Source organism: Zonotrichia leucophrys, chromosome 2 (genome assembly GCF_028769735.1).
Source record: "Zonotrichia leucophrys gambelii isolate GWCS_2022_RI chromosome 2, RI_Zleu_2.0, whole genome shotgun sequence".
In the NCBI taxonomy this organism is placed as follows: Eukaryota; Metazoa; Chordata; class Aves; order Passeriformes; family Passerellidae; genus Zonotrichia; species Zonotrichia leucophrys.
Genome location: NC_088171.1, coordinates 87,578,349 through 87,590,514, shown reverse-complemented (window position 1 = coordinate 87,590,514; position 12,166 = coordinate 87,578,349). Strand labels below are relative to the sequence as shown.

The 12,166-nt window shown below is 37.8% G+C and overlaps 1 protein-coding gene across 3 annotated transcripts in view; it reads left to right on the top strand.

The window, feature by feature from the left end:
* Positions 1-12,166, top strand: part of EPB41L4B (erythrocyte membrane protein band 4.1 like 4B) — a 169,800-nt gene that overhangs the window by 134,789 nt on the left and 22,845 nt on the right. For all 3 annotated transcript variants that reach the window (XM_064705605.1, XM_064705604.1, XM_064705603.1), the window contains 3 exons: positions 1,325-1,429; positions 4,285-4,423; positions 4,909-4,986. In XM_064705605.1, coding sequence (XP_064561675.1) covers positions 1,325-1,429; positions 4,285-4,423; positions 4,909-4,986 — 322 coding nt within the window. The remainder of the gene's footprint in view (positions 1-1,324; positions 1,430-4,284; positions 4,424-4,908; positions 4,987-12,166) is intronic.

Genomic DNA, 12,166 nt, shown 5'->3' with positions numbered 1-12,166 from the left:
GTTTTATGAGAAGTGGAACTAGTAATCAGGTTTATTATGTATTTATGCCCTTTGTACTTTACTATTTTCCACTGTTCCATCTTATGCTCTGTAACCTCTCCAAAGACTAAGAAATATTTAGGAAAACTGAATGTATAACCTGAAGGCTGTGCCATCTCAGTAGGTTCTGTTGTAGCTCAACATCAGATTCAGAAGTTAGCAAAGAGAGTTAGCAAAGCTTAAAGCACACAGGGGCATCAGAGGGATCTGCAATAGTGAAAATTAAACAAGCGTGTCTTATTAAGGCTTTAGAAGCCTAATACAATGTAAGTAGACTAGAAAAACATTTGCCATTTGTGAAATGTACCTCAGTGCATGTGCAGTCCCATCAGCAATCAGTAGGGCTGCTCAAGTTAATAATTTAGAATCTGACTTCAGATTAGATGGCAGAATACCACCTCACAAATTTTTAATCAGGACTTTCAAATTATTTTTTAATGTTTGGCATATTTATTATGTTTATAGTACACATATAGTATATTTAATCATAACCTGTTGCTTCAAGTGAAAGCACTATTTAAGATGTTACATGTATCTTCATGCCCCTCAAGCTCATGGTTGAAATGGTTTCCTCCCAAGGTCATGAGGATCTTTTATTTAGTATTTATGATTTTTTTAATTGAAGCCTGAGTTAATTCTACTGATATATGGTTAAGGAGAAGATTCTTTCATGTGGACCTCCTCATTGCCATGTCTTTCCTTTGCTGAAGCTTTGCAGATGTATTTCACATTAATGAGCATCTGAAACACATCTGAGTTTTGCTTTTTTCTAGCAAGCTGGGAAAAAATTGATCATTTTTCTTGGATCATATCCATTAGTTCATTTCCCTTGAGCTGTTCCTTCAACTGTGGAAGGATAATGTTTAATTTCAAATAAAAAATATTATAAGCAGAACAGGTTTTACAATTCATAAAGTAGTTTTTGTCAAACATATGTTTTGTAAAAATGTTTCTGACGTGACTGAACTGCTGGTCTGTTATTAAAATGTGATACTTTGGAAACAGTGACATTTCCACATGGTCTTTCACATAGGCTCTGTGTTTGTAACCAGTGGCTGCTTCTATAAATGGTATGCCCAGTACAGGAGGGTGAGTTCACACATCCTTTTCTGTACACACACACACACACTGGCCAGTGAACTATAAATGGAACAAAAGGATGAACTCCAATGGGCACTAGCCACTTTGCAAGATAAGTAAGTGTTGATGAGTTAGAACTTTGGTGATATGCCTGAAGTAGTTTAAATAGAGCTTATATGACATCTGTTTTTCTTGCTATTTTTAGAAGTCCAGCTCCAGTGAGACCTGAAACTACACCAACAACTGTCCCTGCAGAAAAGCAGGAGGTTAAAGCTCCCCGTGTGAGGAAGTTAACGAGGCAGTACAGTTTGTGAGTAACATACAGCATTATCTTTGTAGTTTTGCCTACTACAGCTGAAAATGAAGGGGGATGCTAATTACTGCTCTAGCTGTGCCTTCTGAAAGGCATGAGTGCAATTACATGATAATGATCTTATGCCGATACCATTCCTTTCATCACTGAGAATCTTCATGCTTTTAATACAAAATGAATTTGCCTTTCCTATGCAGTGGCTAACCCTTTGAATTGCAGGACATCCAACTTTTCTCAAGCTTATGGGTTAGGAATTAAAAACCTCTTTATCACATGAAATGTCAAAGACCTGGTGTGAGCTGGAACAAGCTGCTCTGTTGGCTTCATTACAATCCCATTTTCAAAATGAGGAAAACATTCTTTAGTTGTTGGGGCATCAAGCTGTGCTGTGAGCCATTGCCTCTCAGAGAGTGCACCCTCCCTCTCTGTGATTTGTCACATGAAGAAATTGCTGAGCCTGCTACAGCTACAGCCAGCAAAACAAATTCTCTTAGTCCTGGAAAGAGGGATCTGTGCCTAGAGGGCTTTGGCATCCCATTTACACATAATTCATTCCACTTGAAAGTCTCTAGAGATGTGAGGTACTGAGCAGAAGTGAAAGTCAATGTTGATTTGTCCTCCCATGAAAAGACAGACAAGGCCACCAGAAATTAAAGGGTAAAAGGAATAATGTCAGCATAAACTTATAAGTACAAGGATACCAATGCTATTATAAAGGAAAAAAATATGTATGCTTTCTGTGTGGAATGGCAACTGTTAGTCCATCCAGGATTTCAGCATTCTAATGTGAATAAATATATTTCTTGTCTCTTAAAAAGGATTCTAATAAATATCAATATGTTGGGGCTTTTTGTTTCACTGTTAAAAACGTTGTCTTTGTAACAATCTGCATTACCAAAACTTGAAAAATTATTTAGGACAAGAAACAGAGGAACTAGTCAAATTGAAGCTAGGAGGAAAATGAGCTATTAGCCAAACTGGTATTTGTCCAAGAGGGCAAGACTGGCATGTAAAAACACACAAGCACTTTTTGATTGATGAGGTTTTGATGAACAGTTTTGAACATGTCTTGCTCCCATGTGGATTTTTAGTTGTCCAGGATAAGGTGTGAGGAACAGCAGATGTCAGGGGCCACCTATACAGTAGCCATGTGTAGGGCCAAGGACTCCCTAGTGAAAAATATGGGCCCTAATTTTTTTATTTTTTTTTTTTTTACTTTTGTAAACTCAAATTCTGTTCAATTTAAATTATCTTGTATCTGGAATGCAAACATGGGAAATGTGAAGAAACAGCGAAGGATTATTGTGAAAGTAATAACAGTAAAGGCCATTTCTCAGTCTTGCAGCTAGTGTGCTCGTGGCTAGATGGCTGATAAATCAACCCTAACTCTTATTTTTCCACTTCCTTGTATACACCAGAGGAACTTGACTCAGAAAGAATGGGGAGGGTGCCAGTGAATTCCTGCTGAGAGTGGAGACCAAGGACTGGGAAAATGTCATCTACGTGTTTCTGAAAGAGAGATTAACTAGGTCAACAGCTCAGCTCTGGGCTTGTTACATTAATAAAATGTCTATTCAACAGGTCCAAAATATTTCACAATTTCTTTCCAGCATAAAACCTGTGTACTGTGCATGCTATGGTGCTGAATTCTATCCCTAACCAGAAGGAATAAAAAATGAAGTTTGAAAAAGATAATATTAATCACCAAAATTTTACATCATAATTAAAAAACAATGCTAGGTAACCCAGCATAAAGTTGCATAACCTGTATGTCATGTAGTTTTGAAGGGTTTTGTGTTGTCCAGGCATGCTGCCTTCAAGTGGCACTAAATCAAGTGTAGTTCTGTTCTGGAAGTATCTGGCAAGGCAGATACATGCAGTCAAGCTTGGCATGGCAGCCTTCTGTGCGCTGTGAGTACCTAATTGGTAGTTAAAATTAGTGCTGTTTTATGAGCAGAAGTAATTTTTCTCATTATTTTTCACTGTGCATTAAGCTGTCAATCTGTAGTCTTTTCACACATCATTCCCAGTAATAAGGCTTCTGTAGGCCAAATTATGACTCTGTTTACCTCCATCCAAATGCAATTAACAACTGGAAGCATCCTGACTGAGGGCTGACTGATCCCAGTGATCTGTAGTCAATAGGGTTCTGCAAAAATAAATGAAGGTGTAACATTCTTTACTGGCTTCCATTTAGTAGTGACAGTAGGTGAGATGGAAAGAGTTCAGCTTGATGACCTAAAGCCCAGGGGAAGTAGGCAACCTCATCTTAAATAAAATGTTTTCTCTGTAAATGGAATAAATGGGACAGGAAAAAGATACCCTCACAAAAATGTTTTTAAAGAGATCCTTTTTGGAGTCAATCAAATTCCTTTAAATACAGTTTGAAAATAGAAGCATAGACTAGCTCCATAATGGGTGTCAAACATAGCGTTGTCTGAAGCCAATGAAGCAGTCAGATCCATGGATGGATGTCACCATATCTGTTCTTATCAATGCTGCCAGCCTCCATGGAAAGGAATAAACATTAAAGTGGAGTAATATCTAGTCCGTTCACTCATGCATATATACATAATCCATAGAAACACTACTTGCACCTAATAACCATAAGATTTCCATTTGCAGATGAGAAGTACCTAACCAATCCATTTTTAAGGAATCTTTAAAGCTTGAAAAAAAAAATCTAATTTATTTGAAAAGGTAGCAGCTTTTTAGAGGAAAGAGTAAATGGAGCTTCACTTCAAAGCACTACAGCAGACATACAGGTTACCAGTGCCTCCTCTGACACAAATGCAGTCAAAAGTCCAGTGGCAGTTTTAATGAGAAAATCTGTCTGTTTTTATCAATGGCAGTGATGAAGATGACCTCCCTCCTGCACTGGCAGCAGCAGCAGCAGCATCAACACCTGTGTCTTCAGCATCTCCCGGGTCACAGAAAACGTGCACGCCACAAACATCGGAAGGACAAGCACAGGTTTCGCCTGGTGGCAAGGTAAGACACAAAGGGATGAGCTCATGTCACTTGGGAGAGGGTTCAGGAAAGATAGGAGGGAGTTGGGAGTAAAAGGTTTTCCCCAGTTGGAATAATTCTACATTTAAAAGCAGTAAAAGGTTTTCCCTAGATGGAATAATTCTACATTTAAAAGCAGTTTTTAATGCAGAGTTGTAGTGATATGTTTAACTTGTTGTGTAAGGAAGTATTGAGAGCCTGCTCCAAGACCCAGATAAAATCCATAACAGCTTTTCCTCAGCATTAGTGGGCAGTGGATCACGATTAGTCACATGGATTTTAAAGGTGTGTAATTCTATTTTTTATCTTTCCTGAGTAGCCACACCTGAAAAACATGGTGTGAAATTTAAAATCCATTTGGCAATCTGTGCTTTAAGGAATTTAAAAAACCGAACAAAAATAATCAACAAAATTACAGAAATGAAATGGTTCTTTATTCCAATGCTGGGTTTCTTTTTTGCCTTTAGAGTTCCACAGATGCTGGGAGTACATTTGCTTTGGAGCCAGGTGACCTCCTGATGGATTTCACAGAGGCCACACCAATGGTAAATAGTTTTAGTTTGTAACCAGGAAAATGTAGAAGTTTTCAGTCATTTGTCTGCAGCTAAAATGAATGGGATACTATGCAGTGTGTTACAGAGTGCACAGGAATAAAGTAAATTTTCTTGATATTCAGTGATCCTGAGCTTCTATCAAACTCAGCTCAGAATTTCTGAAACTCATTCCACATCAACAAGTGTTATGGCTGATCTTCTGAATGTATTTATTGTTGGATAACTACTTATTTCTCTCCTGTCTTTACACATTTCTCCACTGGTTTCACAAGCTTCTTTGTCCCTTTAACACAGATTCCTAATGTAATCATAACTTTGCTTTTGGGAGTTGTCTGAAAAGTTACTTCTTTTTGCCACAATTTTATTCAGAGTTTACCTAATAGTCAATCCCAAGACATGTACCTGCACTTTCCTGTTTCATTAGCAGAGTTCTCTTCCTCACTTCAGACAAAATTGCCTAAAATGTGTTGGTTATTAACTTATTTTTTTGGAGCTACGTGATTTCTATTTTTGCTTAAAAGCCAGTGAGAGATGCTGGTCTGTAATTGAAATACCTCTTGACTTCAGTGATCTCAACTCTTTCATCTCAGATTCTCAGCAGATTTATTGCATAATCATAATATGATCCTTTACTTCCTCCAAGTCCTCCTGCATTGCAAAAAATTTTAAAGCCAGATAGCTCCTCTACTGTCCAAAGGCATTTTTGTTGTCTTCTAGAAACCATAGTTAAAGCATGTAAAAAGCATGACAAGGACAGCATTACATTTTGGGCATAAATGTTTTTGTATTGAGGTAATTCCATCCTGGGCATTGCTTTCACTACGTGGTTAGGTCCTAGTTTGCAGTATTGGAAAGGTGCTGTGCCTTTTGCTTCCAAGACAGTATTGTAGTTGTCTGTAAATAACTGCACTTGTGTCCTGTTACCACTGGATGAGAGCTGTGGGGATCCACAAGACACAGGCAGACTGAAACCAAAACTACCAGAAGGGAGGTTATAGCAAGATAGGTATCAGTCTCTTCCCAAGCCAGAAGCGAGAGGAAAAGAAGAAACTGCCTTAAATTGCATTTTAGTAACAGTTTGTTCACTGAAAGGTTTATAAAGCATTGGCACAGGCTGCCCAGGGAAGTGGTTGAGTTGACAGCCCTGGAGGTATTTAAAAGACTTCTAGATGTTGCCCTGAGGGACATGGTTTAGGGGGGGACTTGGCAGTGCTGGGTTGTGGTTGGACTTGATGATCTGGGGGGCCTTTTCCAACATAAGCGATTCCATGATTCTTTCTAGGTTAGATTGTCCTTTTCTATATTAGTAGCACATTTGTGGCTAAATTGTAATTATCTGTTGGAATTTACAAATAGATTTCTTATTCTAAAAACCTACAATGTCTTACTGTGTTAATCAGAATTTAAGAAATGAGTCATTTCTTAAATTCTTCATAGAGCAACTGACCTGCTCTAGATAACATAAATTTGGTTGTTTTGGGGTTTTTTTTCCATTTAACAGAGGTCAGCAATACACATTTTTTCTTTTTCCACGTTAACATACAGGCTTTTTGCCCTAAATATTTAACCAAATCATGCTTTCCCCTTCCCTACCCCACCACCCACTGACATTATTTATCACACTGTATGTTCATGAACTAACCTTCCATTGACTTTCTTGGTTTTAATATTTTGGAGAGCAGGTACTGCCCAGCATCAATCAACCCTTTTTGTTTTGTTTAACATCTATAAAGGTCAGCTTGTTCTCTACAGAGCAGGTATTGTTTACAGACCTTTCTTTGCAGTTTCACTGACTACAGGCTGCTCTCAGCTGAGGTTTGAATGAAAAGTTTACTCTTCAGGGAGAGAGGCTCCAAGCAAAGACAAGCTAAGGGCAAATGTGTAGCTTTGAGACAGTCTGATTATTTAATAGTTCTGTTGTGATAGAATGTGCTGTCTGTTATTTGAGAGTCAAGGTAATGTGCAGCTTAGCATCCTGTTACTGTCAAGTCTGTGGTCACGTGCTGGTATTGCATGCTGTGGCCTGGCCCTTGTGAATTTGGTTATTAATTGCACACATTTGTTTCACATTCAGTAACAGGTACAGTATCTGAAGGGGTCATTCATGTTGTCTTATTTGGGGTATTTGTCTGAGGTGATAGAGACAGACGTTCAGGTTCCTGTGTAGTCAAGGTTTTTCTGCAGAGGGTTATTCCAACAGCTCTGTTGTCTGTGTTGTCTGGGCTAGAAAGACAAAGACACCTCAACTGGTCATCCTAAATTAGGTTTTGTAATTTGTTTTGGTCATGATGTATGCTGCCAAACTTCCCCAGTTCACTGGAGAGATGTTCATTTGAATCAGCTTTAGATGTCCTCCCTTCTTTTCTGTAGCATTTTAACATTTTTGGTAGAGAGTGATTAATAGTCAATGAATGAGGTGCATGATCTTTGTTGTTCAGTGTCTAACCACTGATGTTTCCTGATGCCCTTGGGTTTTATCCATGTTTTGCTGCTGTTGCCAGCAAAACAGTGGAAGGTACCAAATATAGTGGAATATATTCTGCAAATTACACTTAGAACTGGAGCTCAGAAAAATAAATTAACTTATAAAAATGTAAGCATTACTGAATGGAGTGAATTAATAGAAATCATCAAAGGTGCAATGCAGGGATGAGAGCAATCAAATTTGTCTACTCAGTCAGCCTGGAGGAGGCATTGTGATATATACAAGAACCAGCTGAGCTCTAATGGTCACTTAGTCATCAATACTTAGACTGCCAGTAACAGCAGAGCAATTATGAGGCAGACTGATTTCAGGAAATCATTTTGCAGGAAAAATAATGTACATTTCCTAATGCAGATTGCCTAGAGGGAAAGGTATCCTTTTGTGCTCTGCAATCCTAAACCCCTGTGGTTTATGCACACTTCTATTCATTTTTCAATTAGATCCTACCATTAATTGACTACAACATATTACTTGTTGTCCTTAAAACAATTATAGCATGAGTCTTCATCTTTTTTTATCCTTCTATTGTGACTTTTAGCACTGTGTCCTTTCAGCTTGTATGTGGACGAGATTCAATCCCTCCTGCTTTTGTGTTTTGGAAAAAGTAAATGGATTTTAAAAAGTGCAGCATCATATATAAAGAATTATTTTAACACATTAGGAGCATCCTTAATGACGTATATTAGAATAAGCTCTGTCAGTGCAGTAGGCTCTTTCTCCTCCTGCACTCCCTCCTTGTGTTTCTAGCTTTTCTGGAACTGGAAATCACTGAGCTTTAAGCTATTCTGTTGCAGCCTATAATTGGTGTGGTTTCTGACATGTGTATGAATGCAGAGCTTTTCTTGTTTAGTTACAGAAAGCTCAGACTTAAGGCACTGAATGAATGTAACAGCTGCTACGCCACACTGACAGTACCTTCTCAACCAAGAGAGAAATCAGTGTGCACAAACTTCGGTTTGACCTAATGGAGTGGGACAAAACAAATAAGAGTTCTACATACAACATGGTGGTATTCCTAAACTTAGACTAAGGTTTGTAATGCAAGGTGGATGGGCTAGGAATAAGTCATGATCACATCTAAAGAGGTATCAGAGAGCAGTAATTTACAGCTGGCTATGTACTTTCAAATTATAGGTTATCTCATGCTGTATCAAGTGAATAATTTTCTAGAGCTTCACCTGCCATCTATTGGTGGAAAATGGAAAGTAGAAAATTATCTGCCTATTTAAAGCTTGAGATATAATGTTTAAAAGGTATAAATTACCAGTGTGATAGTTTATGCTTTCAGTGAAATACAAAATATTTTTTATTTAGGATTAGTTGGAAAGAAGCATGTCTATTTTAGTGATAGCATTGCTAGGGTATTCAGTCCTGCTCATTCAAAGGGATCTCACTTAGTCTGAAAGTGTACAGAATTTAATGCATTATAATCTACTATTCTGGAAATAAAGTGAAGGTAACCAGGTCAAAAGTGAGTCAGCTCAGGGGGAAAATGGGAGAATTCTTTGTATCTTGATGGAGGTGATAAAACATTCCTGCAAACTCTCAGTAGATAGTGAGCAAGAGGTAATGAATAGAGCAAAATAAGTAATGTGTATTTCCATTCTACTTCCCTTTAATGCTTGTTTTATTAATAAAGAAGAATTAATTTAATTTTTACTTGCTAAATTTTCATGAAAACTTTGCAAGGTTGCAATAAGCCAAATTACGGAGTGGGAAGTGAGTTCAGTAATTCCTGCCTTCATTTTGAAGAACTTTTTACTTTCTGTGCAGACCAGTTTTTCAGTGGAAGACAGGCAAACATATCAAACTCTAATACCTCCATAACCAGTCCTTTTGGCATCGAATTCTAAACGAGAGTGAGTATAATGTAATTCAAGACTGATATTTGATAAGAACATTAGCATGTATCTACTATCTAACTGACTGAAAGTATAGATCAAGTATCTCTGCATGCCCCCAAGATCTTTGAAACGGCTCAGTCAGAGACAAATTTGTAAATGCTTTACTGATGGTGAACCACATACTGAAGAAAAAATAGGACTCTTGAAGACTGGGTGATATATTTCAGAATTAGAACCTTTCTACTTTTACATCTTCATCACAAAAACAACAACAAAAAGTTTCTTAGTATAAGATGAATTGGATGCAATAATTATGCAATGGATTCAAAGGGGAATAATAAAAATGCTATTTCCCAAGCCAGCTTCTTAATTAACAGCTTTTGCACACTCAAACTTACATGCAATGGCCAATTATGAGCAAAAGAATTTGAAAAAAACTCAGATTGTCTGTTACACATAGACATAAAAAGTAAAAGCAGCAAGCAGGATGTCGAATGCACATTTATTCCCATTTTCAAGTTCATGCCCTTTAACTCCATATTAAACTGAGATAAAGCAAAGAACAGCAATTGCTAAAGCAAACAACATCAGTACAAAAAACTTACAGCAACAGGCAATAAATCTAGTTCCATGTGAACTCAAGGAATACTCTAAATTTACTCATATTGCAAAGGACCATTCTTTTCTGCTGCAAGAAAAGGGCACCAGCTGGATGAGAGCACATTGCAAAGAGGCTCACTGTAAGGCTCAGTCAAACTGAGCACCACACATTTGACTGGGGATTTGCAGGAAATGCTCGAGGCCCATCCAGCATAAGCTTCTGGGAGCACACAGCTTGAAGCAAGCAGATGCAGGTTACCTGAGCATCATTTAGGTTATATAAGGCATGCCAGTAACTAGGGATGGAACTTAGAATATTTTAGAACAATCATAGTCTTTGGACAACCAGATAAATGGGTGAATACATAAAGAATTATAAATAGGACTTGTGACTAATATGTAGCTCTGCAAAGTGCAGGGCTTTATTGGTGGATGCCAGTTTCATAAGCAGTCTGTTGAATTACTAACATGCAAAATAATGGAGTGTCAGGCTCAGAGACAGCCCCTTGAATCTTAGTTTGAAATTCACTAAATTACCTGAAACTCTTTGACTACTATTGACAGATTTGCTATTTACAGATTTTCTCCCATTCATCCATTATAGAAATAGTCAGTGAAGAAGCAAGAGAGAATTCTAAAAGATGAACTCTAAGCTTCTACATTTACTTTTATTTTTCCTCTGTTTTAAGTGATTTAAATTCATTGGCCCAATGTATTTTTCCCCATTATCTGTACACTGAGAAGGACAACTTGGTGCACTCTCTAGATATATGACAGATGATTCAACACTTTTCTATTTCTTCAACTAATGGAAAGTGAATTCTCAAAAAAAAAAAAAACCAAAACCAAAATACACAAAGTGAAATCCATTGCTGACTTTGCACCCGTGGACCCCATGCTAAATAGGGAATGATGTGTATATGAGTAAGAAAAGCTTCCAAAAATAGGGAATGGTGTTAAACAGAAAAAAAGTTGAGGCAGGTATCATAGAATTCTGTTCTTTTAAATAATCAATGGTCCACTGGCTAACATTTTATAAAACTTGAGGTGAAGGTAATGTCAGGAGATAGTTTGGATCAAGAGGTCAGAATCTTTTACCTGGAGAGGTGATAAATTCTGCCACATACAATTATTTTTGGTTGCCTTTTATGATTTTTCATATGCTGTCCTAACTATTCTCTGGCATTCTTTGCACCTGCTTCGTGGTCATAGAAGTTATAAAATGTGCAAATGCCTATCAGTAAATCTGGTTTCTGCCAGATCGTGCAAGCAGAGCTGGTCCTGGAACTTAAGGCTTTGGCTGGACTCCATAGCAGGCCTGAGTAGATGGGATCTCATTTGAGAAGATATTTACACCAGAAGACTGGAGGATCCTGTAGAACCTGCGTGCCTGCAGAGATAGAAAATGCTCTGTGGCTAATGACTGTGAGGTTGTTGCACAGTGGTGGGATGTTTGCTGTGCCTGTACGATGGGTGGTTCAGTGGCCATTTCCAGATTGGCCTGTGAAGCTGGAGGACTGAGGTTGTGGTGTCACAGCTGCACATGTAGGTGGGTACTGGATGTTTTAATCTGCTCCACCGTCCTTAGTGGGGCTGAACACTAACCCTATAAACAAAATTACTTAGCTTTAGGTCAAATAATCTATGAAACCCTGGGGTTTCACAGATGGCTCTCCTGAGGACTATAGGAGTGATAACGTACATTTGCAGCAGTGTAGTTTCTGGAGTAGTATTCCAAAAGGAAGTACTACTGAAATTATTTTGAAGTTTGACCAATTTACAGGAGGGGTTATAGGATGTGCTTGACTGCAGTAATGGTGACCTGAGGCCAACTGACAGGCAAGGTCCCAGGGAGTCTGCTCCCTGATGATGGAGAGCATCTGCCAAACACCACAGACTGGGCAGTCCAAGGCTGTCTGTGTGCTTCACTTTTTGTGCAATTAGTGCACTAATCGTTTTTAGTACAGAGCTTTTCTCAGTACCCCTGAAGTGATATAGATTACCACCACTTCAGCAGTGTTTAGGAAGGTCAGAAAATTTGAGGGTCATGAACATTATTGAAGCTTAAAAAAAGAAAAAAAAGAAAATAGAGAAAGAAAAGAAAAGAAAAGAAAAGAAAAGAAAAGAAAAGAAAAGAAAAGAAAAGAAAAGAAAAGAAAAGAAAAGAAAAGAAAAGAAAAGAAAAGAAAAGAAAAGAAAAGAAAAGAAAAGAAAAGAAAAGAAAAGAAAAAGAAAAAGAAAA